The sequence below is a fragment of the Rhinolophus sinicus genome, chromosome 14 (assembly GCF_057876585.1).
Source record: "Rhinolophus sinicus isolate RSI-liver-muscle chromosome 14, RSI-T2T, whole genome shotgun sequence".
Classification (NCBI taxonomy): Eukaryota; Metazoa; Chordata; class Mammalia; order Chiroptera; family Rhinolophidae; genus Rhinolophus; species Rhinolophus sinicus.
Genome location: NC_142514.1, coordinates 69822224 through 69850105, shown reverse-complemented (window position 1 = coordinate 69850105; position 27882 = coordinate 69822224). Strand labels below are relative to the sequence as shown.

The window sequence follows — 27882 nt, the reverse complement described above, 5'->3', positions numbered from 1 at the left end:
ATGAACCAAGTGTGGAAAGAAAAGGCTCCATGGCTTAGTGCCGTAACAGTATTGGTAGGTAATGGACCTTAGCAACCGAGGAGGACGTGGGAAGAGACTACTTTTTAATTTAGGACCTACATATAACTCAGAATCTGCTAGAAGGGCCCAAAATCAGAAATCAGAGTAGATTTGTTTTAAATGTGAATGCCCAGCAAGCAGCTTTGTACTATGTGAAATATTCAGTCTTCTAGAAAGAAAAATCTAACAATATTAACTCCCATTTTTACTGTACCTTTTAGTTTATAAAACACATTATTTTATACTCACAACAACCAAAAAACATGGAAGAAAGTGTTTCTGTCTTAAGTATATAACCCGTTGCAAACATACCGAAACAAAATTTCATGGCATCTATTGTAAATTGCCATGATTATAAGATGCTTTATTATTCACCTCTAAGAAAGGAAAAAACACTGTCAATTAAGCTATGATATGTCATCCTGATTTTAGAGTTCTTAAAATATGAAAAAAATGTGTTTTAATTCTATATTAACTGAACTTCTTGTCCCATGTTTAGTGTGCTTGATAGGCTACCTCAAGTAACAACTTGGTCTCTGTTTTAGTGATACAGAAACTTCATAGCAACAAGGCATATTCAGTTGGATTAGCATTGTCTACCATTTGGAGCCAGCTATCTCTCCTTCCTGTTCCATATTCAAAAGAACAGATAGAAACAGATAACGACGGCCTTTGTCAGTGTTGCAAGGCCTTAATAGAGTTCACTAAGCCTTTTGTGGAAGAAGTCATTGGTGACAAAAAGAACTCACTGGAAAATGAAAAGTTAAAGGATGAATTACTTAAATTGTAAGTATATTTTTAGAACATTTCACAGTGTACCTAAATGTTATCATTGTAGTTCAGTTATTTTGTTTTTTTGTTTTATATGTTTGCAATGGAAATATAAATCTAGTTTCAAATTTTGATTTTAGAAGAATATGGGGTTCAGTTGATATAACATGGGCACTTAATGGGGCAATGATATTTGTTAAAATTCAAAACAAAAATCTGTTTGTTTAATTTATACTCAATTGTGAATTGCCATTACTCATCAGAGTAAGTGAATAGAAATGGGGGAAAAAGCATTTGGTCTTGCTATGGGAGAATTGTGTTTTTACTCTCCCGTTGAAAGTGAAAGCAGAAGCACAGAACAGAATTGAACATCCAACTTACTGCAAGAACAGTAGCAGAGTACCCAGTAGCATTCACTTCAGGGGTACTATAGTATAATAGTATAATAACTAATTATGCACTGTTCAGTATGACTTTCAAACACTTGACATATGGCTAGTCCAAATTAAGATGTGCTGTACATGTAAATTACATTTAGATTTTTGAAGACTTGTTCTTAAAAAAATACTAAGATACCATAATAATTTTTTATACTGATAGCATGTTGAAATGATAATATTTCAGCTATATTGGGTTAATAAGATAAATTACTAAAATTAATTTCTCTTGTTTCTTCCTACTTTTTTAATGTGACTGCTAAATTTTGAATTGTATATGGAGCTTGCACTATATTTATATCGGACAGTGCTGAACTAGATTATTGAATTACATTGACCAATAATTTTATTTTTAAAATTTTGGAGACTAAAACTACTGTTAGCTTTCCACTCTGTCAGGTTAGGATGTTAAATTTTTTTTTTTACTATTTATAAAACCCATTATTTCATGAAAGAAAAGATATTTTAACTAAAGAAATAAGAAAAGCTTCATCATAGAATAAAGTTTGGTTTTCTAAATAAAGCAAATAACAGCTTTACGAAAAAATTACTACATTGTCCCAATTTTTTCTTGAACTAATGAAAACTATATCATGGACTAGCACTGGTCCTCAGACAAACATTCAGCATCCACTGGTATAGTGCAGACATGAATCCAGCAAGGTGTTCACTCATGCTCTCCCCATTACTAATAAGAAGGATCAGACCTCTCCAGTTGACAAGCCATTGATTTATTGGTGCTATGTTATTTTTCATGTAAAACTAACTTAAATATATTTATAGAAGTAGGTATTTTATGTTTAGAAAGTGCTGTATTCATAGTTACCCATTTCTTCTACCTTAGTTGTTTCAAAAACTTGAAATGCCCTTTGCTGACAGCACAATTCCTTGAGCAGTCTGAAGAAGCTGGAAATGATCCTTTAAAGTGTTTTGCATCTGAAATAATAGTGAGTACAGCTCATTTAATCTGATAAAAAATCTGCTGTAATCTAAAATGTTACCCTGCTGTTTTCTCATGCACTGCACCTGGGCATGTAAATTGATACATTCATTAATAAAGCAATAGGTATTTTTTGTAGAACGCAGATAAACAAAAAGAAAATAAACAGCAATAGTTTCATTATCCAAATATAAATAAATATTAGTACGTTCCACACTTTTTTATGCTTTTATAGTCATAAGTAAATAAACATTTATATATATAAATGTATTCAAAGAATATTATATACTCTTTTGTAATCTATTTTGTTTCTCTTAGCATACTGTGAATATTTTTCCATTGGCTTAATAGTATTCCATGGTATGGATTTAGCATAATGTATTTAACCAGTGCCGGGTAGTTCAACACAGATTTTTTGCAACATTTTCATTACTATGCAAACTTCACCTTTTTTTTTTTAACTGTTAAGTGTGTGATAAGTACTTCTTTAACCAAATCTTTGCATATTTCTTTAATTGTTAAGTTCCTAGAAGTGGAATTTCTGTGCCAAAGAATAGCCTAATTTTAAAACTCATGATAAATATTCTCAAAATACTCCAGAAATAAGTAAATTTTATTTTAAAAGCAACTCGGCTTTATGCATTAAGAGTATTTTTAAATGTGCTGGGATTCTATATTAGGCAACTGCTCTTAAATATAGAAAAATATGTACTTAGATTGATAGTCATGAATTTCAAATTAGAGCCATAACTGTGGCTGCGGGTTTTCTTTAGTCATGTTCATCTGCACGAATGCAGGTGCAGCGTAGGAGGAAAATTGGTTAGGTTGGGCTTTTGAGAACTGTGAGTTCCACAAAGCAAGGGAGGGGCAGGAGCATTGAGCATGTGTGCAGGGAATGACTTATGATGGACAGTGGAATTAAAGCTGAGTAAGGAGGGAAGTTAGGACACACTAAATGTGAGAGTGAAAAGATGATGGAATCATTAGCTTGTAGGTCCTGGTGTGGTTAATAAGTTGTTGGAATTAGGTTACTATAAGGAGTGAGCTGAAAACATCAGAGGTTAAAGAAAGGATGCTTGAAATTAATATGGGAAGGTTACAGTTACTAATAACAGTGTCAGAGTATGACCGTGGGACTGAATGTTTTAAGGAGAGGGTGGAAGCCAAGATCATTGGACTAGACAAAGTGAGAGTACCTGAGATTCCAGGGTCTTAGAGGATCTGTGGTTGTACATTTAAGTCACAGAATTATGATAAGAGTGGTGTCAGAAAGCCAATTAGTGAGTGACCTTGAGGTCTGTTAATGACTGCAACAAAGAGGGGTAGAGTGGTATATTTATATGAAATGAGTTTAAAGCAGAGGGATTTTAGAGAGGAGTGGGTTGAATGGTCTAGAAGCAGCAAAGAGAACAGGTATTTTGCTTCCAGGCCTGGATCTGGATGAAAAAATACCAACCCTTTGAGAGGGTTACAGAGAAAACAGTTGTTTTCAGAGGAGAATCAGACTTCATTTAGAGCAAAAGAAGTAAGAGACCATAGGGGAATTGATTTTGCTAATGACTGAGTTCCACAGGCCACGTTTGAAGGGTGTCTGAAATTTGAGGGGGGATAGGAGAAGAGGTTAGAAGAGGAGATGCCAGAATTTTAGGGTAACTACATTCTGGGGATGAGAGATGATTTGGTGACTGATATAAACAGAGATACCTAGTTTAATGAGATTAATGCTGAGATTCAAGATAGTGAAGAGGCTGTGAGTGATGAAGGAGGGGTAGGTGCACATAAGAGTCTGGGGCCTCTTCATTGTTGCTAATGCTACAGTATAATCCCCCGAATACAGTATAAACACCACCTTATATGATATATGTACCTATTTTGAGAAGATGGCTATGAAAGTTGGAAATAGTTAAAGAATTTTAAGCCTGGGAGTGATGTGATCGAACTGTGTTTTGGATTCATCACTTTAATGGAGGAGGTCCTTAACCGAGAGAAGATTGGAAGTAGGGAGACCCGTTAGGCGTCTTTTTGGTTAAATGATGAGAGGAGCCTGACTATGATTATGGGGGGTGGAGATGAAGAGAAGAGGGCAGATTTGAGAACTTCATAGTAGGTAAAATTAACAAAATCTGGTTATTGATTGAATTTAGAATAGTTACAAGGTCCAGTCATGGATAAGGTTTTTGCTTGGGTAGCTGGGCAGATGAAGGCACCAATAACTGAGATAGAGAATACAGCAAGGAGCAAGGGAATTTTGTGCTTTAAAAATATTTTTTTATTAGGGAATTTTTTTAAAGCATTCAGAAAAGGAGAGAGAACAGTATAATGTGCCCTCATGTACCCATCACCCAGCTTTAACAATTATTGACATTTTGCCAGTCTTATTTGATGCTCCCTGTTTTTCTGCCGAAATATTTTATAGCAAGTCATAGATATTTCATTTCATCCATAAGTCTTTAAGTATGCTTCTCTAATTGGTAAGGACTTTTTTAAAAAACATAACCACATGCCATTATGACACCTAACAAGATTAACAATAATTTCTTAATACATTTCTAATACCCAGAGAGAGCAGGTTCTTAAAGGAGGAAATTTTGAGTAAGAATGGGTGATACCACCTAAAGAGGTAAATCAATGTGAGAAAAAGGCTCAGGACTGAACCCTACAGAGTACCAGCACTTAAGATGAGCCCACCAAAGGGACCAAGGAAGAAGAGTCAAAGAGGTGGTAGAAATATCACAGAAACAGGGTAGTAGAGTTTCAGGAAGAAAGAAGTGATTGATACTGTTAAATGCAGCAGAGAGAGCCTGTAGTAGGGGTTGAAAAGCATCCATTGGATATAGGAAGTAAGATGGCATTGGTAATCTTAGGAAGAACAGTTTGAGTGGAGTGTTCGAGACAAAACTCAGTGGAATGGTTAAAGGAGTGCATGAAAAATGAGAAAATGGAGAGGACTAGTATAAGCTATTCTTTAAAAGAGTTTGGAAGAGTAAGGAAGAAGAGAGGCTAGAAGACATGAGCTTAGGGTAGGAAGGTAATGAGGGAGATAGGGAGGCTTGGAATGTTTACAGGCTGAAGGGGTGGGAACCATTAGAGGAGAAAAGGAACATTTTCCGGGATAACTGAAATGTGGCTGGAGAAGCAGACAGCTTGGCAGAGGTTCGAGGCCACCTGAGAGGAGGAGGTAGGAGTGGGTATGCACGTAGAGAAATTTATAGCAGGAATGGAATATAATTCAGGAGAATCAGACCCACTGGCCTCAGATTTCTAGGTGAAGGAGAGCTCTTCAGAAGGAGGAGGTAGAAATGGGGATTGAATAAGGGGCTTCAGGAAATTGGTAGAGATTTGTAATACTGAAGCGAAAGGAAAGAGATGGTGGAAGACCAGGAAAGCATGAATCATTAGTGCTGGGCACTCAGCTGTGGAGACTCCACTGTCGTGATAACAGTGTGTATTGTGTGATTTTTTTACACTCTGCTGCCTGCGTGTAGTAGGGAAGATGGAGTATAGCTATCTTTCCAAAGCTGGCATTTTATTGGATAGATGCAGCTAAAGGAAATATAGGGTGCAGATAATTCAAATGACCAATAGTGCATTGGTTGGACAGGGAAAAAAGGGGAGTTGGGATGGCATAGATGGGTAGGTAAAAATGAAGAGATCTCAGGACTAGAGAAATCAGAGGAGAAAAGCAGGTTGGTAGGAGAGATAGGATACGAGGTTGTAGTAAGAAAATGAGATGTTGGACTTGAGGTATCTCAAATGGAATAGCTCCAAATGCTGACAGAGATCAGAGTGGAATTTGGTGTTGAAATGGATTAGAAGTTAAGGTCACTAGAATTTAGAAATCAAGAACCATGAGGCAGGCCTGTAGAGGAGTTATCTACACCAACATCCAACTTTCCCAGGATTATAGCACGAGTTGGATAGAGGTAAAGATTGTGAACAGACACCAGTCTTCAGTGAATGTGGGGAAATTACCAGGAAGTCAGTATACAATAGAGATAAGGACAGATAAAGAGCATTATGGCATCTGCCTCAAAGAAAAAATGTGCTTTTCCTTGAAAGTGCAGGAGGAACCAAAATAATCCTAAACTTTTACCCAGAGCACTCTTCCCCACAAAAGCAGCCCCCACCAGAAATCAGTCAGGTTGAATTAAATCAGCAAGATAAAGTAAGCAAGCATCCTATACAGAGGCTGGGGTGTAGGGGAAAGTTCCTAAGATCTCAGTGCAAGGAGCATTGTAAGTAGAAAGAGCCAGCAATGAGGAAGCACAAAGCAGTAAAGAAGGAAAGGTGAAATCAGGTAGGAGATGAAGTGAGGCGGTGCTTTCTGTTCTGTGTTCTATTCTGTACAGGTAAGAGTGGGGTGCTTGAGATTGATGGCCTCAGCCATCCCTCCTTTGGCACAAGGTATTTTGGTGTAGAACTGCTTGAATGCCCCAAGGGCTGCCGCATAGGAACGTTTCTAATAGGGCAGAGGCTGCCATGAGAAATTGTAGAGTGGCAGGTACGTCCTGGGTCTGAGCAAGACTGCTGGATGGTGTGTGGACAGACAGTGAAGGCCCTGATTTGAACACAGTGGACCCTAGATATCCAGAGCAGAACTGCAGAGTCTCATACCTATATGATGATTTTTAAAGACGCTAACCTTACTCTGGGAAAAAACACATAGCATTGGCTGAATGAAGAAATGGAGCTTCATGATTAAGAAGAGATTTGGAGCCTGTATAAACTTTTTGTGTGATAGCTTTGAAAATCAGTACAGTTGTATATATTTAGCGTCTGGTAGCTGAATAACACTCTCTGGTGATGATTTTCCATGCTTCCTTTTGTGTGCTGAAATGACTAATGGAGCCATCTGGGATCAGCAGATTTTTAACTCCCTGAAGGCTGGCAAAGTTTTACTTGACTTTGTAATTCCCTACAATGTCAGGCCCTTATTTAAAAAATAAGTGAATATGTGGAAGTTATTCATTCTGATTATGCTGTTGTTTTTCATTCCCTTTTGACTTCTACATAGTAGTTTTTGTGCTTAACTTTCTTACACTTTTTTTGTGGAGCTTCTCAATAAATATTTGACATAGGTATTATGTCATTTTCTAGATAAGGAAACTGACGCTTTAGAGAGGTTAAGTAGCTCATTCAGTGTCTCACAGCTAGTATGCGGTAGAACCAAAACTCCTATCAATTCCATTGGATTCTGAAGGTCAGATGCTTTCTCGTATACTAGTCTTAGAAATCGTATAAGACGCATAGGAATGACCTTATATTTCCAGAGTCTCTCTCTCTCTCTCTCTCTCTCCCTCCCTCCCTCCCTCCCTCTCTCCCTTCCTCCCTCCCTCCCTCCCTCCCTCCTTAGTAAAAAGAGTTAAAACTATATTCCTGTCCACTCATGCAGGATGCTTCTCCCTCTTATGACACAAGAGCCCCTATGACCTGATATATCAGCACTGTTTCCTCAACCTTCGCTGCCACTGACCAGTATTCCTCTTGCCCACTCTAGGCAGACAGTGGTCAGTGGAGCATTGTTCCTTGAGGACTGTTCACCTGAGTTGTTAACTATCATTTCATGATATTTTTATGTCTCACATTTTGGGATTGCTCTCAGATATCTCTGAAGCACTTTTTTTTTCTTTTTTGCCCTTTTTTTTTCTTTTTTGCCCTTTTTTTCCTGAAGCACTTTTTTTAAAAAATTGTGATAAAATACGCACAACCTAAAATTTACCCTTTTAACCATTTTTAAGTATACAGTTCAGTGGCATTAAGTACATTCAGATTGCTGTGCAACCATTACCACCATCCATCTCCGGAACTTTTTCATCTTCCTATTCACTTCCTTCAGGTTGTTGGCAAAATTTATCTCCTTGAAATAGGATTGAGGTCCCCATTTTTTTGCTGGCTGTGGCTGGGACCACTTTCAGCTCATGGAGGCTGCCTGTAGTTCTTTGCCACACAGCCTTCTCCATAGGCCCTCTCATAACATGACGGTTCTTTAAAGCCAGCAGGGGTAAGTTTCTGACTGTCAAAGAGGGCCTGGACCCTCTTTTAAAACCTACCTGATTGAGTCAGGTCCACCTAGGATATTTTCCCTTCTCAATAACTCAGAATCAATTTGTTGGTACCTTAATCACATCTGCAAAAATTCCCTTGCCTCTGTGTATAATCTAATCTAATGGGGAGGCATCTTAACATATTCTGTTGGTTAGAAGCAAGCCTCACAGGTTCCACCCTCACGCAAAAGGAGGGGCTCATGCAGGATGTGAATACGGGGGCGGGGGACACACTAGCGTCTGTCTGCTAGAACTTCCTTTTTTATCCATTTCACAGGGTATTTTATCAGCAATTGGACACCCTTTCCCCAAAATGATTTTTAATCATGGAAGGAAAAAGAGGACTTGGGATTATCTTGAATTTGAGGAAGAAGAAGACAAACAATTAGCAGACTCTATGGCTTCCCTGGCATATCTAGTATTTGTACAGGGCATCAGTATTGATCAGCTTCCAATGGTCTTAAGGTAGGAGGTAGTGTTTGGTTTATTCATGTATTCTAAAAACAGTATCATCAAACTCATTTATCTAATGTCCAAATATATGTTTACTGGTGTACTAATACGTTTTGAATTAAGTATAAACAAAGCTCTCTTTAAGTTATGCTGCCTGTAATCTGTTAGAGTCAGTAGTCGTCAAGTAGAGAAAGGGGAGGAGGTGGTGTTAAGATAGAAATAAGGGTCAAGGGTCAGAAAATGTTAAACTGGGCTTGGTTTTGAAGCATTTGGGACCACCCTAGGTTATAAGGGAGGGAACCAGCCAGTTACCCATGGGGTAGTCTAAATTACCATCTTTTCAGTAGATTACTGGTATAATCCTGAGTGGACATTTATCAATCCCTTTTAATGCAACTCATTCTCAACACACTAGAAAGTGAAACTTTGTAAGAGTAGTCCCTTAATGAAGTCCCTTCAGTGGCTTCTTATTGCTCGAAGAATAAAGTCTGAGGCTTATGCATGACCTGGTCCTTGCTTGATTGTCCTGATTCACCTCCTACCACCTTTTTTCTTGTTTACTAGGCTCTAGTGACACAGACCTTCTTTGGTTTCTTGTTCCAATGTGTCATGAACTTTCCTGCTGTAGGGCCTTTGCATGTGCTTAGAACCATCTTTATCCATAGATGTCACTTTCTGAGGAAAGCTTTCCATCACTACCCTGTTTAGGTTGAATCTTCCTATCATAATTAGTTTGACCATGTCCTTCTTTTCCCATAAAGTTTATCAAATTATTTTAAAAATAAATATATAATTTTATAATACAACACCTGTGGGACTTTGAGGTCTATAATAAGGAATATGTGTTTGTTTTGTAGGCCTTGAGTGGACTTCTTTGTATACATCTGTTTGTTTATGTATGAATATACATGGGATATATTTGTATGTAAATATTGCAATAATGGATACCACTTGGCATGTTCACCATGTATTAAATACTATGCTAACCACTTTATATGCATTGTCTAATCTTTATAATAACCCTGTGAAGCATTATCTCACTTTACAAATGAAAAGAACAGGCTTAGACAAATTAAGATACCACCCAAAATCATACAATTAATTAGTGGGATAGGTGGAATTCAAACAGTTCTGCCTAAAAAATCCCAGAGCCTATACTCTTAATAACACTCTACCACCAAAATGCCTCAGGTATGTATATTACCCTATTTTGCTGTGTATAATACACACCTTTTTTGTCCAAATTTATGAGGGAAAAATAAGGATGCACATTATACATGGGTAGTAATAATTCTGTATTTATTTAAATGTTTTTGATTCTTTTATTTATGCTTATGATTTAAAAGTGTAACTCTAGAAATCAGTAACGATATCTGCAAAATAATACCCTGGAATACGATAATTGGTTTTGTTGAACTTAATGCCAAAGTTGCAAGGACGAAGAGTTCTTGGCCTTCTATGCTAGGTAAATATCGTAAATTTGTTGCTGGTAATAAAATTTATTGTACCTTGTATCTTCTCTTGTGTTTTGTAATTATTTGTTACATAAAATTTCTTGTACCATAATATGTTAAAAAATAAATGCTAAAATTCCTTATAGTATAAAAAACAAGTACCTAAATGTAAACATATCAAAATTTGAATTAAAAAATGGAAACAAAAGAATTTTTTCCCCTGAAAGTTTGGGCCTACTGAAACGTGGGTGCGCATTATACACGGGAGTGCATTATACATGGCAAAATACAGTAGTTTTGGGGCTACCATAACCAAGTACCACAAACTGGTTAGCTTAAAATAACTGAAATGTATTGTCTCACAGTTTTGGAGGCTAGAAGTCTGAGGTCAGGGGCAGAATTGGTTTCTTCTGAGGGCTGTGAGGTAGAATCTATTCCACGCTTCTCCTCTAGCTTCTGGTGCTTTGCTGGCAACCCTTGATGTTCCTTGGCTTGTAGATGCATCACTCCTATCTGCCTTCATGTTCATATGGCCCTCTCCCTCTATGCATGTCTCTGTCCACGTTTCCCTTTTTTATAAGGACGCCAATCATAGTGGATTAGGACTTACACTAATGACCTCACTTTAACTTGATTACTTACAGAGTGGGGGGTTCCTGTTCTGCTCCTGCCCATTCCTACCCCAATTAAAAACAAAAAAAGACCCTATCTCCAAATAAGGTCATATACTGAGGTACTGGAGGTTAGGATTCCAAAGTATCTTTTTTGAGGGGTACACCATTCAACCTATAATAGTATGTATATAAAATTTGTAAAATTACATGTGTGTATACAAGTATATATAGTATATATTTTTTTCTATTTTAGCCCATCGTACCTTTTGCAATTTAATATGGGACATATTGAAGTCTTTTTGCAAAGGTAAGATCATTTAGATGGCATCTCAGAATTAAATAGTAGTACTAAAAAAGTCCTTGTCACGATAAGAGACTCTTCTCTTTGCCATGCCCTAATTAATTAATTGGTTATTTTATAAAATAGTGAAGCAGATATTCACGAGAGAGACAGAAGTGAGTCAAAAAGGTTTTATAACAATCGCTCATTTTAAACCCAAGATAATATAAAAATAATGTCTTATAAAGGAATTTCAAGTCATCTTTTTCTAAGATTTCATCCCTTATTTCAAAAGTTAGTAAATTAAAACACTTCTATCCCACTGTAGCCTCCTCCATTTAAGGAGGGGTGGTCAATAAAAGCAATTCATCCCTGTTTTTGTTTCATGGATACAATCTGTGAGCTGCATCAAAAGGAAGGTGTCTTGACCCCTCCTTTTAAAACTTAAATTATTGATTGATCATTCAACAACTTTTCTCACTTGAGATGCTAAGAAGCAAGGCTTTCTCTTTTTAAAAAATTACAAAGTAACATGCATAATTTTTCCAGACAAAAATTTAAGAATTTTACAAAACTATATGCTTTGTTTCCTTTTCTTATAACATGTTTAATTTATCTCTTGAGATCAGTCAGAGCCTTCAGTACTATCCTATAGGAACACTAGTGACAGTTTATCAATCCCATCTCTTCCCAGGTGAAGGAAGATTTGTAACATGGCAAATGTCCAAAGCCTCGGCCTACAAGGCAGGAATTTCCAAGGGTCTCCACAAGTAGTTACTAACTCTGTAAATTTACTGTATTATGTGTGTCTTAATGATTTTACATTTCTTTTTACTTAGTTTCTGTTATATTCATACAATGAGAATATGTATTGATATAGTCTTAAGATTTCCAAGCTGTTTAGTCATTGAGCCAAAAACATAACATTTACATGGTTAGAATAAGAACCCGGAGCCTGAGATAGTTTTTGCCACAGATCCTAAATATTTTGTTAACAATGATTATAAAACTTTTAAAAGATATTATCACAAATGGAAAGTACTTATTTTTTGTATAAAAATAATTGAAAAGATTTTACAGATTAATCAACTGGAATACAAAGTATTATATGAGGTATAATTGATTTCTAAGCACTTGCTGTTTGAAGATCTATTGAATTGATACCAGGAAATAAGCCCTGAGTGGGCTGATTTTGGTCAGATTTGATGTCAGTAGCCAAATTAAAAGATAAATGAAAGATGGATTAAGAATTTTGACTAAGTTCTTTTACGGAATTTCTCCTTAATGATACATATTTTTAAAGTCTTTAAATTTCAGTTTTTGGTCAAATGAATTTTTGGTATTTTTCCTAAAATGAAGAATCATTCTAAAGCAATTTAGAAAATCATGTCAATAAATTCTGATACTCTCTTCCAGAACAGAAGAGTCTGTTTTCTCCAAAGGATTGGTAAGATTTGTTTGCACCCAACGTAATTTAAATACATAGTAATGTCAACATATAACTGTTGACTTCACCATATATGTATCTCTGCATATATTTTAATCTGTAGGATCTGTTGGAAAATGGTTTATTGAGAATAGAAGATAACAGTCTACTTCACCACTACTTAGAAATCAAGAGTTTTCTTACCGTACCTCAAGTAAGTGAAATGTGTATTCTGATCCTAAAAATAACCTCTTTCCTATTCTGAACTTAAGTAAAGGTCTTATCAGACTCCTCTCCCACTTTCTTCTCCATATCCTTTGAAAAACTCTAGTCCCATGCTGTCCAATAGAACTTTGTGTGATGGTGAAAGTGTTTTATTATCTGTGCGGTACAGCATGAAAGCCACTAGCCACATTGAACACTTGAAATGTAGCTAGTGTGACTAAGGAACTGAATTTAAAATTTAATTTAAATTAATTTAAACTTAATAGCTCTATGTGGCTAGTTGGCTACCATAGTTTACAGCATAGCATCTAGTGGACAAACATAACTTTCTTCTTTAACACTTTGTTTCTGTAGGGACCTTGGGAAATAAAGCTCTTTTTTATTATAACTCAAGTCCTCAGGACTTCATCACGGCGTGCATTCACTCATTACTAGAAAGACATTTTGTTTTTCCCTCCTATGATATATTTTGCCTAGCACTGTTTGTTAGTTATCATAGTCAAGTAGGTTCTTGGATGTCGATGTGGAAATTTGTTTTTCCACTATTTAAATAGAAAAACATGGCAGTGTATTAAGCCTGAATATTTTAACGATGGCTTATATTTCTGCATGTGATATTTTTGACCACTCTAGGCATAATTGAAAATTAGCATTCACTTCTAAATGTACACTTTGTAATGCCCCACTCAATATCACTTATAAAATGGATTGTACCGTGTTTCCCCGAAAATAAGACCTAGCCGGACCATCAGCTCTAATGCGTCTTTTGGAGCAAAAAAATATAAGACCCGGTATTATATTATATTATATCATATTATATTACTAGGTCTTATAGTAAAATAAGACCCAGCATTATATTATATTATATATTATATTATATTATTATATTTTATAAGACCAGGTCTTATAGTAAAATAAGACCAGGCTTTATATTAATTTTTGCTCCAAAAGACATATTAGAGCTGATGGTCTAGATAGATCTTATTTTCGGGGAAACACGGTACTTAGCTTCCTATAGATGTAATAGTGGCATGAAGACATAGGGAAAAATTTACTTCATTTTAAAATCTCTTACCCTCACTTCTCTGAATTTTTATTATCTACCATTAATGATGTAGTTGTTTGTTTGCAGTCAATATAATCTATTAACATCTGAATTAAAAATTGTTTTTATTTCTAGGGCTTAGTCAAAATAATGACACTTTGCCCAGTTGAGACATTGGTATGTAAATTGTTTTTTTAAATTTCTTATTGTAACCCATTTTAATGAACAATTTAGTCTTTATTCAGTTTATTTAACAATATTATTTCTTCCATTTTAGAGGAAAAAGAGTTTAGCTATGCTTCAGCTGTATATTAACAAGTTGGATTGTCAAGGCAAATATACATTATTTAGGTAGGTATCAAGAAATGGTTAATTGCAAAGTATGTGGTTGATTAAAAAAACAAATTAGTGCCATTTAATTATTCCAGGTTACAGTATTTCAGTATGTTTTTACATGTAATTCAACTCTACTTGGAATTCATATTATAAGTTCTCTTATTTCTGATGAATAGAGAAGGGTTAATCAAATATTATGGATACATCTATATGCACATATAGATTACATGAATAATAGCATATATTTCATTCAATTAATTGAAATACTGTAAAATTAAAATAGACTGAAAAGATTAAACTGAGATTGTTAAGACTACTGCGAGAACTTTACATATGTCAATAATCTCCAGTATTCACAGTTGAAATTAATGGCTCTGGAGTTATAACTTTGATAGGCTATTCACTTTAAGTTAATAGTAGAGCTTATTAATAGTGCTGTTTAAGGGGAAAAGCAACTCTCTGAGTTAAAGAGCAAGCTTTCTGTAAAAGGCCAAATAGTAAGTATAGGCTTTATGGGCCAGTCTCTGTTGCAGCTGCTCAATTATCTTTATAGTGATTAGTGGGTGTAGTGATTCTGGGTGTGTTTCAATAAAACAGGCAGCAGGCTGCATTTGGCCTGCAGATCTTAATTTTTTTGACACCTAGCTAATAAAAATGAGTTAAAAAAGGCTAAAAAGCCTTTTTTGGGATTGGCCAGAACTAGCACTCTTGATCCTGTCTTTTCTTCATTTCTATTGAAAGAGTCAGAGCAGGTTTATGAAATCTCAATTTGATGCTTAGGTCTTATACCTGCTTTCCTGTTCTGATCTACTTGTAATCCTACCAAGAAATCCCCCTTTTTTCTTAAGCTAGAAATGTTGAGTTTCCTTTTTTGCAATTAAGTTTGTTTAACCAGACTAGTCTCCTTTCACAGGGAATAATTTGGGGAGTTTTTAGGCTTTTATAGTAGTGCCCATTCTTGCCATGTTAAATCATCGCAACAATATGCATAAAAATATTTAAATTTGGTTTGATAGAAATTTCTTGTTGGAAAAAATCCAGTTAAAATAGAATTTGCTAGTTAGTGAGCAGTAACCATAATAGGTGACTTTGTAATTGGTTGATTATCTTGCTAATTGTCTTTACTGGTTTTTGTATTCTTAGAAATAACTCATGGCCCATATGAATTTGTAAAACTTGCATCATTTAATTATAATACAGTTCAGAATAATTTCAAATGTATGTAATTTTGCTTTCAAGGTGCTTATTGAATACAAGTAACCACTCAGGTGTGGAGGCCTTTATTATTCAAAATATCAAAAATCAAATTGACATATCATTAAAGGTAAGACCATAGCTAAGGTGTCAATTATCAATTTATTTTATTTGTAGGATATATTTATTCATTTGTGGAATACATTAATGTGGATTTTTGCCCTATGGATTTTTTCTGTCTTGTATTAGAGTGTATTTTTTCCTCATTTCTACTGCTTTTTTAAAAATCTGAATTTTGAAATTTTGTTAACTATAGATTTAAATTATATTCTTTGTGCTGATGATATGACTTCTTTTTGTTTCATCATATCCTTTTGAAATCTTAATGGAAACTGAGTCTAATCTGTTTGTGAATACTCAGTAATTCTATATAGAAAACAGAGAGAGAGAATGCCCCAGTGTTCACAACCTGGCAGAGTTAGTTCCAGTAAAATGGAAATAGTGAAAGATACAATGGAAATTAAAGTTAAAAAAAATATATTTTAAATGTATAGTAGTTTTTTTTTGTAGCATCAAGGTATTAGAAAACACATGAATTTATTAAGCTATTATTTAAAGCCTTTGTCAATTTTTCTTTTGCTTTTCAGAGAACATATAACAAATGGTTTACAGGACCACAGCTGATTTCCCTTCTAGATTTGGTACTCTTTCTCCCAGAGGGTGCTGAAACAGATCTACTGCAAAATTCAGATAGGTGAGGTAATCATTACTAAGATTCACATAGTAAATTGAGAATAAAATAGGGAACTTAAAAAGTAATAAAATGTATGAGTATTTTCCTGTGATTTTATGATCTGTGGTCAATTCATAAAATTACATAAAGATTTTCATATTTAAGTAATTAGATACTATGTAAAAACAAAATAAAAAATGCTTCTTTTCAGAACTGTGACCAACAGTATGATTTTGTACCTTTGGCATGACCAGCATTCCAGTATAGCTTGTAGAGATTTGCAACTACAGCATTGGTGACTAAAAACTAAGAATTTCATGTGTATAACTTATAAAAAGCATGTGTTTAGGTTTTATTGTTTTGTTTTCCAGAACATCATTTTTTTTTTCACATAGAACATGTAATGTCACTTTCAGTATACTAAAATGGATGTTGAGAAATGGTTGTAAGCATTTATAAAAGGAATCTTAAAATTCAGGAAGTAAGAGATGATACTCTCAAATATTAAAGGTAACAAGGCTTCCTTGAGGAAAAAAAAGTAATTTTCACAGTTGTATTTTTGAACTTTGAGAACCAGAGTGATAAGTTATTACTACTCCAAAAGATATGTTAAAGGGAAAACATTAACACAGATTTTGAACTGTGCAGGGTTTGGCACCCCTAAACCCCACATTGTTCAAGGGTCAACTGTATATTAATGGTAAACATAATTACAAAAATATACCCTAGCGTGAACATACAATGTGATATATATAGGTGATGTATTACAGAACTGTACATCTGAAATCTATGTAACTTTACTAACAATTGTCACCCCAATAAACTTTAATTAAAAAGAAAAAATATATATATATCTCCTAGATTTTAGCTTACTTTTTCATTAACATGCTGTTGACTTTATAAAACTACTGTAAGTAACAAATTGTATATTTTTAATTAACAGGATAATGGCTTCATTAAATTTATTGAGGTATTTGGTTATCAAAGATAATGAAAATGACAATCAAGTAAGTGAATTTTTTTAAAAAGAAACTGACTATTCAAAATGCATAAGGAATGTTTTGGATTTTCATATCAATATCTACTTAAGCCAGTATTTCATCTTATCCAGCTACAAAGGCTGGAAGAAATGCCAACAATCATCCTGAAACCTGAAGTTAATTCCCAGGTGCCCTTACCACCCCACATCCCGCTTCTCTTTCCTTTTTCTGTTGTACCTCTGCTCTCTTGCTATAAGCACTGCTTAGACCTGTTATGTAGGTAAGTTGGAGGTCCTAAGTTAACCTTTTGGGGCTCAACATAAATTTGGGTGTCCTGTTCAGTTGCCTCCATCTTTAAGTCATGATTTCAGTCTGAGATGTATAAAATGCTGACAATTTGATGTCCCCTCGACAGACATAACAAGCATTTTCAGCACTAAACAGAATCTGTTAACAGCACGTTTTGGATAATGTGTGGGAAGTTGGATTTGTTTTTAATAGTGTATCATTAGAGGTATTCAATAAATAGAAAACTGTTTGAGAAGGATTTGTCATGCAGTAAAATTACAGTTGCTTTTTAATCCTCTATTCTAATAGTTACTTTCCCTATGTGTCATCTGTATTAATTATAACTACCTGAATCACGTGTGATATTAACCTGTTACTTTTTTTAGAAAGTAATAAAAGAAATGAAATTGACTTTTATATAAGGATGCTGAAGAGCTTTTTCTTTTTAATTTAAGTAAATCATATTTGGAATGAAAAGTTTATGAGAAAAGTAGCAGTTTCCTTCCCTCTTGATTAAATCTAATAGATTCAGTGATTTGACATCTTCAGCCAAAAATAGTTATTTGCTGTCATTGACTAGTGCTTACTCTGTACCAGGGTGCTTTTCTTTTCTAACATCTTATTGTGAAGTTTTTCAAACATACAGCCAAGTTGAAAGGATTTTACAGTGATCACTGATTTACCTACCCCCAAGATTCTACCATTAACATTTTACTCTACTTTTATCATGTATCCATCCATTAATCTCTTAAACTTTTTTGATGCATTTCAAGGTAAACTGCAAACATTCAGCATGCTGAAATGTATTTCAGCCTGTATTTCATTAAGTAGAGTTAATATCTGTTTATAGTTTTTCTGAGTTAAAATTTAAATAAAATGAAATAAACAGATTTTAAGTGTACATTGACCAAGCTTTAACAAATGCATAGAACTATATTATCCAAATCCTTATCAAATATAGAACATTACTATCACAAGAAATTGCCTGTTTCCCTTCCCAGTTAATTCTGACTCATTACTCCACACCTATTCCTACCCCCTCCAATGGCAACCACTATTGTGGCCAGGTGCTGTATGTCATTTATTCTTCATAATGCTGTCAGTACTCTTAACTTTTTACCTTTCATAAGTAATGTAGGTACAGAAAGGATCTTTAACTGGCAACAAGGACACACACCTAGTGGCCAGAACCTTTGAATCACAAACTAAATCCTGACTCCTAAAGGAGCCTCTGATAAAAGTAGAAAAGATAACAAGTAATATTCAGCATCAGTGGAGGCCCTTCTTCAGGAAAGTGTCCTTAGGTTAAGGGATGAGTTTTTTCTTTGTCAGTAATCTGGAAAGGCCATACTGAGAGATGATCTGATTTGCCTTACAGCAAGAAAAAGAATCTTCTTGACTAAAAGTTGATAGATTTATCAGGTATGAAACACAGTACTTACAGGCGAAGCCTCGACAGGGAAGACAGAAGTTTAGCACTATACAGTGTCAGCTACGATATTCACAGCTAAGGCCTCACTTTTATTTGGTTTGAACATTATATGGTGAAGAAAAAGCTATAACCAGCTTATAAGATTGTTTTCTTATTTAATGTTTTAAAATTTTTTCTTAAGGGTCAAATATTCCAAAGTATTGCCATGCAAGTTACCGTAAGAATTATACAAGGAAATTAGCAAAAAATCCTGTCCAAGATGGCAACCTGATATCTTTCAGGCAACTTAAGAGCCTGTTCATTTTGGAAGTATTTCTCCCAAGTACAGTTATAACAGGTTGTGTGTATAAATGAGAAGCAAATCTGTTTGCTGTGGTTAATAAAAAAATGACAGCTTCTGAGTTCTAGAAATTTTGGTTGAAGGAAAAACTAAAAGGTACTCTAGTGATGCTGAATTGTGGGTAGTTTTATTCAGAAGGACTCCTATCAGTACCTGTTTTTGAGCAGTTAAGTGTGCTGACAGGATAGTCAGAGCAGGAGCTGAAAAGCAACCAGAAAGGTGTATAAGGAAATTAAATAAGAACAGAACCATTCAATACAAAGTGATTCATAATTGAATAATAATCCATTTCTCTTCCTGCTGTTTCAAGCTACTGTCAACTGACTTACTCTTCACCCTACTATTTCATGCCTCGTTATCTGCATAGGCACCTTCTCCTACACTTGATTTTAACATAACTTTTCTTAAACCTTGAACCCCCCTCTCTACTGGTAAAATTAACTTGGTTTTTATACCTAGTATTCTTCATTCGGTAGGTACCTTTAAATGTGAGTTAGTTTTGAATTACAATAATATTCTAAAACATAACCTATAATAATTTTTTCCCTCACCTTCTGTCCTATCCTTTCTCATCTGCCTGCTTAGCCATTCGTTTTCTTAAATAAGTTGTGATTGTAATATATAGAATGAACATAGGGTTAAGGGAAGCATTATGAGATTATAAAAGCCACAAAGTATCAGGAATTTAAAAATACTGAATTACGTAATGTATGCATATATGCTTTTCATTTAGGAAAAAACTATAAATATCTGGCATATATATACATACATATAATTCTATATAATCCATATTTTTGGATTCTCATTTAAATTGTTTCTTTCTCCAAGATTAAAACATACCCCTTGTGTGTCATTTGCAGAGCCAAATGACTTCAGGTGATAAATGTTACTTAATATTACAAGTGACAGAAGTTCTGCAGTAGTACTTCCTAAATAAGAAGTCATATACAGATTAGGAGAAAGGGGAAAACTGGGTCTTACTCATTTCGTTGTTTTTTTTTGTTTGTTTTTTTTTTCATTAGCATGGTTGACTGTGTCCTTTGCAAGTTCCCTGTCCTGACAATAAATTTCATTGTAGCGTAGAACTGCCTAGTCTTCCTTTTGTGAGATAGGCTACAGAAATGTCTAGTTAAGCTTTAGAACTGAAAAGATTTCAAAACTACTCCATCAGTGTGACTACTTGGGTATAAAATTAAAAGTAAGCATTTGTGAACATTTCAAAAAGTTACGTTTTCTAGACATTGGAGATTAAATAAATCTTAAAATGATTTTCTTTGTAATTTTTTTAAAGATCCAGTAACTTTAGTGTAAGAGAGAAAATAGTCTTATATATAGCTTTTTCACTCCTACATCCTTCTAAAAATATTACTGTTGTTCATCATATGAAAGATTTGTGGAATTATGCTGAACATAATGGGCAACAAATTTTCTTTAGCCTAGTTTCAGCACATGTTTTTATTACTTTAAGTTTTATGATTATGGGCTGTGTATTAAATTATTGCCATTAAAAACAACTAAAGTCTTAATAAAGACTTCCTAGATTTGCACTGTCCTGTACAGTATAAGGTAACCACATGTGACTATTTAGATTTTAATTTTTTAAATTTTAATTAAAAATTCAGTTCCTAACAAGACAAACAAATGAGAAACAGAAACTCATAGACACAGACAATAGTTTAGTGGTTACCAGAGGGTAATGGGGGTAGGGGGTGGGAGATGAGGGTAAGGGGGATCAAATATATGGTGATGGAAGGAGAACTGACTCTGGGTGGTGAACACACAATGGGATTTATAGATGATGTAATACAGAATTGTACACCTGAAATCTATGTAATTTTACTAACAATTGTCACCCCAATAAATTTAAAAAATAAATTATATTAAAAAAGAAAAATTCAGTTCCTCATTGGCATTGGACAGGGCCGTTCTAAATCATTGTTTCTCAATGTATGAACTTACTGAAAATCACCTGGATTTTTTTTTTAATGTATTTATAAATGCAAATGCCCGGGCTCAGCCCCAGATCTTACCAATGAAAGCCTCTGAGTAAAGGACAGAAATCTAACTTAGTGAAGTTTGAGAACTTCTATATATTATGAATTATGAATAAAATATTTTGAGATATTTATATATGATAAAAGAATAATAACTATTTAGAACTGAATGATAATGAAATACTATATATTAAAACTTGTGGGATGTAGCTAAGTGGCTTTAAATGTTTGTATTAGAAAAGAATATGACATTATTAACGAGTTTCTGGCAAGATTGATATAAAAAATTTATGAAGACAGTATGTTAATTAAAAGGGGAGTATAAGTATAAATACAGCGCAGATTGAAAAATAGTATGAAAATTCCATTAAAACATACCAGTTAATTTGAAAACTTCAATGAAATGGAATTTCGGGGAAAGTATAAGTTAACAAGACTGCCATAAACAATCTAAGAGACATCACAAGGTCAGATTATTTTACCATAATTTCAAGAAACAGATAGATACTCAAATTTTATATAAAATGTTGCGAAAACTAGAAAAAGCATAGTTGTAACTAATGTTAGGAGTCTATTTAGTAAGATATGACCTTAATACTGAAAGAGAGGAGAATAGTATGCTGAAGGAAGATTATATAGGCTAACTCACTTACGAATACAGATACTGATATTACCAAGCCAAATCTAGCAAAAAAATTTTTTTTTAAGTAATAGGACTAAGTTGGATTTCCAGTAATGGAAGGTTAATGTAATTCATACATTAAAGTAAATACTTGAGCTTCTCAATAGCTACAGAAAAAACATTTTATACGTTCAACACATAATATGATAATTCTTAGTCAGCTAGAAAATCTAACTTACCATTTACAATTTGGACAAAAATATGAGATACTTAGGAAAACATGTACAAGTGTGTAACACTTTATGGAGAAAATTATAACACTATAGAAAGATAAAAAGGCATACGTAGAGAATTAATTATGTATGTAGATGGAAAGACTTGGTATCTTAAAGTTGTCAGTTCTTTTCAAATTAATTAAAAAATTAAATATAGGGGTGGTGGTTAGCTCAGTTGTTTAGAACGCAGTGCTCTCTCTTAACAACAAAGTTGCTGGTTCGATCCCCACATGGGCCACTGTGAACTGCGCCCTCCACAACTAGATAGAAACAACTACTTGATTTGGAGCTGATGGGTTCTGGAAAAACACACTTAAATAAATAAAAGTTTTTAAAAATTCAGTATAATTCAAATGAAAATACTAATTGGTTTTTTAAAATGGAATTTGATGGGTTGATTGTAAGTTTCACATGGAGCAGATAAGGGTCAAGAATAGCCAAGACAATTTTGAAGAACAAGGTGTGTGGAGGGGAACTTGCCTTGCCAGATATCATATTACAAAGCCACAGTAATTTAGTGTGGTATTACCACAGGGAGGGTTAGATTGGATAGATTGGCCAATGAAATATAATAGCCTAAAAATAGCCATATATGGAACCTTAATATATAATAATGATGATGATGATGATGATAATCGTTAATGTATTTATTGAGAGCCATATGCCAAATTGTGCTTTAAGCATGTATTAATGCATTTAATCCTCCTACAAAAGTATTACTGGTTTCTTCATTTTACAGATGAGGAAATGGAGGCATGGTGAGTGAACTATAAGTTGCTCAAAGTCACATAGCTAGTTAGTTGAACAGCCAGTTTGTGAAGTTGGGCAATCTCCCAGAGTTCACATTCTTAATTCACTATTGCACTGTACCCTGTCTGAAATTAATATAGGACCCGGTATTTTATTTTATATTTATTATATAATATAATAATATAATATAATATAATATAATATAATATAATATAATATAATATAATATAATATAATATAATTAATATAATATAATTAATATAATATAATATAATATAATATAATATAATATAATATACCAGGTCTTATAATAAAATAAGACCGAGTCTTATATTAATGTTTGCTCCAAAAGACGCATTAGAGCTGATTGTCCGGCTAGGTCTTATTTTCGGGGAAACATGGTAGTTGTGAAGCTAAATTTCACTGCTTGTCTGTAAAATTGTCAAGTTCTACAATCAAATTATTTTAATAACCTTTTTGTTAATTTTAAATGTTCACTGAGTAGCCAAACTCTTGAAACTTTTTTTCAGTTGGTCAGAGCTAAGCATGACCATTGTTATATCAAAGTTCATTTATTGTTCTTATGGAAAGTTCTAGGAAGGGCATATGAACTCAGCAATAATATTCATCTTTTTCTAGTTGAAAAGCAATCTCATTTGACATATTTCAAAGATAATATTTGAGTAGCAAAACTAACGTGTCTGATTTTCTGGTATGCCTAAGAAATGAAATTTGAAACTATAGAGGAAACATGATTTTATATTTCAATATGTTAAACTTGTCTGTGGATTGCAAAAGACTATTGTTATAGAAGGAAAGCTTAAATGTAATCCCTTTAATATATGTTCCTGAAATTAATGAGTAGAATGTTAATGAATATAGTCTAAATATAATAAAATTAGATATATTATTACATCTCATTTCTCTGTTATAAACTTTTAATCATTACTTTCTAAAGGAGAAATTTAAAACATTCAAGAAAAAATGTTTGATAAAATATACGTTTGTTTTTTAAAATCCTGTATCAGTAATTAGGTCAAACTTGTTGGCCGAAGAGAATTGGTGAAATTTGGTTCATTTATACCAAAGAGTGACTATAAAACATTAAGTTTATCATCATTTTTGGAATAAGATTTCAAAGAATTTCTATTAATAAGTAAAAGTGAAAAAGTGAAAGAAAAAATTTTCAACTTAGAACAACTTTTTTAAAAGGAAACCTTTTCCTGTCCTTTATTAGGTATGGTTTTATAAATATTTACTTCCAAAAAGCAAAAATTTTTAATTTGATAAAGTCTGACTTATCAATTTTATTATTTTATATAATAATATGCTTTTGGGGTTCTAAGATATCTTTGCCTAACCCAAAGCCACAGAGATTTTCTCCTAGGTTTTCTTATAGAAAAGTTTTAGGGTTTTAGATTTTATATTTAGGTCTATGATACATTTCAATTAAATTTTTTTTTAGATAGTGTGAACTATGAATTAAGGGTTTTTTGTTTTGATTCTAACACCGTGTTGAAAAGCCTATCCTTAACTTGTTGAATTGCCTTGGTACTTTTGTCAAAAATCAGTTTACCATACAATGGTGGGTCTATTTTTGGACTCTATTCTGTTCTGTTGAGACCTATGTCTGTTCTTTTACCGTACTATCTTGATTACTGTAGCTTTATAGTAAGTCTTGAACTCAAGTAGTGTGAGTATGCCAACTCTGTTCTTCAGAAATTTTTGGCTATTCTAGGTCCTTTTCCATATAAATTTAAGAATCATTTTGTCAGTCATTTGCTATAAAGGAAAAACACTCCTATGTTTCTTCTCAACTCTCAATACTTCACTTTTTTTAAGTGAATGTGGTAAAATGTTTACATTTGACAAAATGAGGTGTTTGTAAAGGGTGTTTTCTCTGTAGTCTTATTTATGTTCGAGTGTGTTTTGATCTGCAGAGGGCCACTAGTAATCTTTGTAGCCTTGAAAGCCATCAGTGATATTGGGGAGTAGTAGTGGGTTCTACCTATAAACTTAGAGATAAAGGGAAAGAAGGTTAAAAAAAAGTATAGAGAAAGGTAAAGAAAAAACTGGAGAGGGATGAACATAGAAATGAGAAGTGGGTGTATGTGGTACAGTAACATGCTCAATGAAGAAGTTCCTCCTGCACTACTGCATAACCCACGTTTGCCATGAGAAGAAAACTTTATTATGGAAATATAAGTTTAAAAACATAATTTAAAATGTTTTTTTAAAGTACACAACTTAAAATAGGTTCATTGTTTAAAAATCAGGTTAAATCAGCAAAAAGAAAAGCAATCAAACTCCCACCATTCATCATTGATATTATAGTGTTTGCCCTAGGCTTTATGCCAGCACATCTGTATATTTAAAAAGAGAGAGAGAGAGAGAGAGAGATCACACTGTAGGAATCATACTGCTTGTAACCTTTTTTCCACTCACCATATGTTCCGAAAAACAGTATTTTGATGGCTATGTAGTCTTTCATTGTGTAGATAAACCACAATTTACTAACCAATCTATTGTGAAATATTTTCATTACTTCCAGTTTTTCACTCCTTAAGCATTATTTTTGTAAACATCTCTGCAGCGGAATCATTACAACATACATCTTTAGTTACTTCCCTAGGATAAGTTCATAGATGCTGAGTGAAAAAATGCATATTTTTAGGTTTTAGATTTTTGATAGTTCCTCCCAAGAACTCCACTTTTCCTCGCATTATACGAGTAATGAGAAAGGACAGATTTAAATTAAAAGGTTATGTTTGATAGTCACTGAAGTTATCAATTATTCAACATAGACACTCGTGTAGATTTTATTTTGAGCGCTACATGTAAAATGTCATAATACTTATACTTAGATCAGAATAAGTTCATTACAAAATGTTTTCAAATGGTCAGTTCTAGTTAAGGATAATTGGTTTCCTAACTTTTTTACCTAAGGTATTTTCCTTTGTAAAGAGTACCTGAAAACTTAATATCAATGAATTTTCTTTTTATAAAAAGACTTTATGACCCCACTCCTTTAGTACTATATGAAGAAATGCTCTTGGAATAAAAACCTCTAATATGGATGGCCAAATAACCCTAAGCTGTCTTTGGCAGGTAAAATCTCCATCTACATTTATCACCAAGAAAGACCATATCAGCTTTGTGTTAGAAAAGTTTCTTTCAAGAGGGAAGGAAAAGAATCTCTAGAACTAGATCTGTGACAGGGATATCAATTGAAAGATCATGAATTGAAGGAATATATAAAGTAGTCATTGTGGGGATGGCTTAATAGAGAAAGAAATGTCCTAGACCATGTGGATTATCCTCAAATAATTTTCTCATAGATAAAACTTGTAAGTCACAGATCTCAAAACCAGGAGCTGTCTAAATGGCACAGCAGTGAATATACTGACCAAAATACATTTTCGTTTTGAGTGGTATATTTTTTTAATTGGTATTCACATAAAATAACACGATGTAGTAATGAATGCGTTATTAAACAGTAAACTCTACCTTGAAAGGCAAGGATTATGTCTTATTCATTCTCATTTCTCCAACTCTCAAACACGTTTAACAGGCAGTCAGTAAATGTTGAAACAAATGACTAATTCTTTCATTAATTCTTCTAAACAGACTGGATTATGGACAGAACTTGGAAAGATTGAGAATAATTTCTTAAAGCCACTCCATACAGGACTTAATATGTCAAAAGCACATTATGAAGCAGAAATTAAAAATAGCCAAGAAAATAGCCAAGGTTGGTAATAATGCAGTTTCATTTTCGCTTATGTCTAAAAATTAGTCAAAATTTAAAACTGCCATTTATATTCACAATAACATTTTTTAAATCTTGTACTTGTCTGATTTGTAGCAAACAAGGAACAATGACAGTGAAATCATTTTATTTATAATTAAAATGATTTTTAGATTTATAAGCCAGTTAACACTGAAATTGGGTTAACAAAGATTTAAACCAAACTGACACATATTCTGGTTTAAAGTCTCAACTCCTAATTAGGAGTATAATTGTATTATAAGTATTTCTGTTTGGATATCATTGTCCTTCCTTTTGTATCACTTGGTCCACGCTCAACCCCACCCTCAAATAAATCTGTACATATTACGAAAAAGAATCTCAGATCCAAAATTACTTTTTAAAGTCAGCAATTCTATAATAATCTTATGAACTTTTTCATATAGCCATGGTGGTATTTCTATAAACATTACTAGAAATTTTGTCTTTTTTAGTGTAATGGGTATAATTCTAATTATATACTGAATAAAAAAGTTTATAAATTTTCATTCATCCTGTATATGCCAAAATAATGCTAGTCACCTACAAAAACATTAGTTCACATGTTGGAGAATTTGGATATTTTTATATCCAAAATAATGCTAGTCACCTACAAAAACATTAGTTCACATGTTGGAGAATTTGGATATTTTTACTTTCTAATAGTTTGATTTAAGTATACCCTGAGTTATTAAACACTAAGACTTAATTTATACAAATCCCTGATATAAGTAGATGAATGATGAAAGCAGCTTATAAATTTATTATTAAAATCTGAGAGTTGTTTTAATGGTTAAGTATAACACATAATTTTGTTTTCTTCTCTTACAGAAGTCCAGAAGTCTAAAGATCTTTGTTCTATAACTGTAGGTGGAGAAGACCTCCCTAATATGCCTCCTGAAATGCAGCTTAAGGTAGATCTGAAATTTTCCTAACCTACATCCAGCTGAAGTCTTTTCTTTTTCTGCTTTGTTTTGTTATAAATGCAGCCTTAACACTAAATTTTTTTGGCATTGCAGGTCCTGCATTCAGCTCTTTTCACATTTGATTTGATTGAAAGTGTTCTGGCTCGGGTAGAAGAACTCATTGAAATAAAAAGGTCTACCTCTGAAGAAAATACTGGGATAAAGTGAAAGCTCTGTCTTAAATAAATAAAAAACTAGTAAAATACTGTATCTACTGATTTATTTAATACCTTTATAAATTTTTTTTCTATAAAACACTTACTGATAGAAAAATAAATGTAGCTTTCCTCAATTATCAGTTTCTATAATAGCACATTATGGATCAGTAGTAGTCTTTGGTTTTAAAAAGATTATCTCCATGGTAAATAATGCCCATATATGTATTCTAAATACTACTGTTAAAATTCAATACATATTAGTAATTTTGTATTATAATT

General features: G+C 33.4%; 1 protein-coding gene across 2 annotated transcripts in view; it reads left to right on the top strand.

The window, feature by feature from the left end:
* The window catches only part of GLMN (glomulin, FKBP associated protein), a 35696-nt gene extending 8041 nt beyond the window's left edge, over nt 1–27655 (top strand). For both annotated transcript variants that reach the window (XM_019752979.3, XM_019752989.3), the window contains exons 6-19: nt 606–846; nt 2113–2215; nt 8530–8717; nt 11027–11080; nt 12470–12500; nt 12604–12693; nt 13885–13926; nt 14027–14100; nt 15325–15409; nt 15927–16033; nt 16956–17019; nt 26321–26444; nt 27312–27394; nt 27500–27655. In XM_019752979.3, the coding sequence (XP_019608538.2) occupies nt 606–846; nt 2113–2215; nt 8530–8717; nt 11027–11080; nt 12470–12500; nt 12604–12693; nt 13885–13926; nt 14027–14100; nt 15325–15409; nt 15927–16033; nt 16956–17019; nt 26321–26444; nt 27312–27394; nt 27500–27613 (1400 nt within the window). In that variant the 3' untranslated portion in view covers nt 27614–27655. The remainder of the gene's footprint in view (nt 1–605; nt 847–2112; nt 2216–8529; nt 8718–11026; nt 11081–12469; nt 12501–12603; nt 12694–13884; nt 13927–14026; nt 14101–15324; nt 15410–15926; nt 16034–16955; nt 17020–26320; nt 26445–27311; nt 27395–27499) is intronic.
* Nucleotides 27656–27882: the final 227 nt, after the last annotated feature.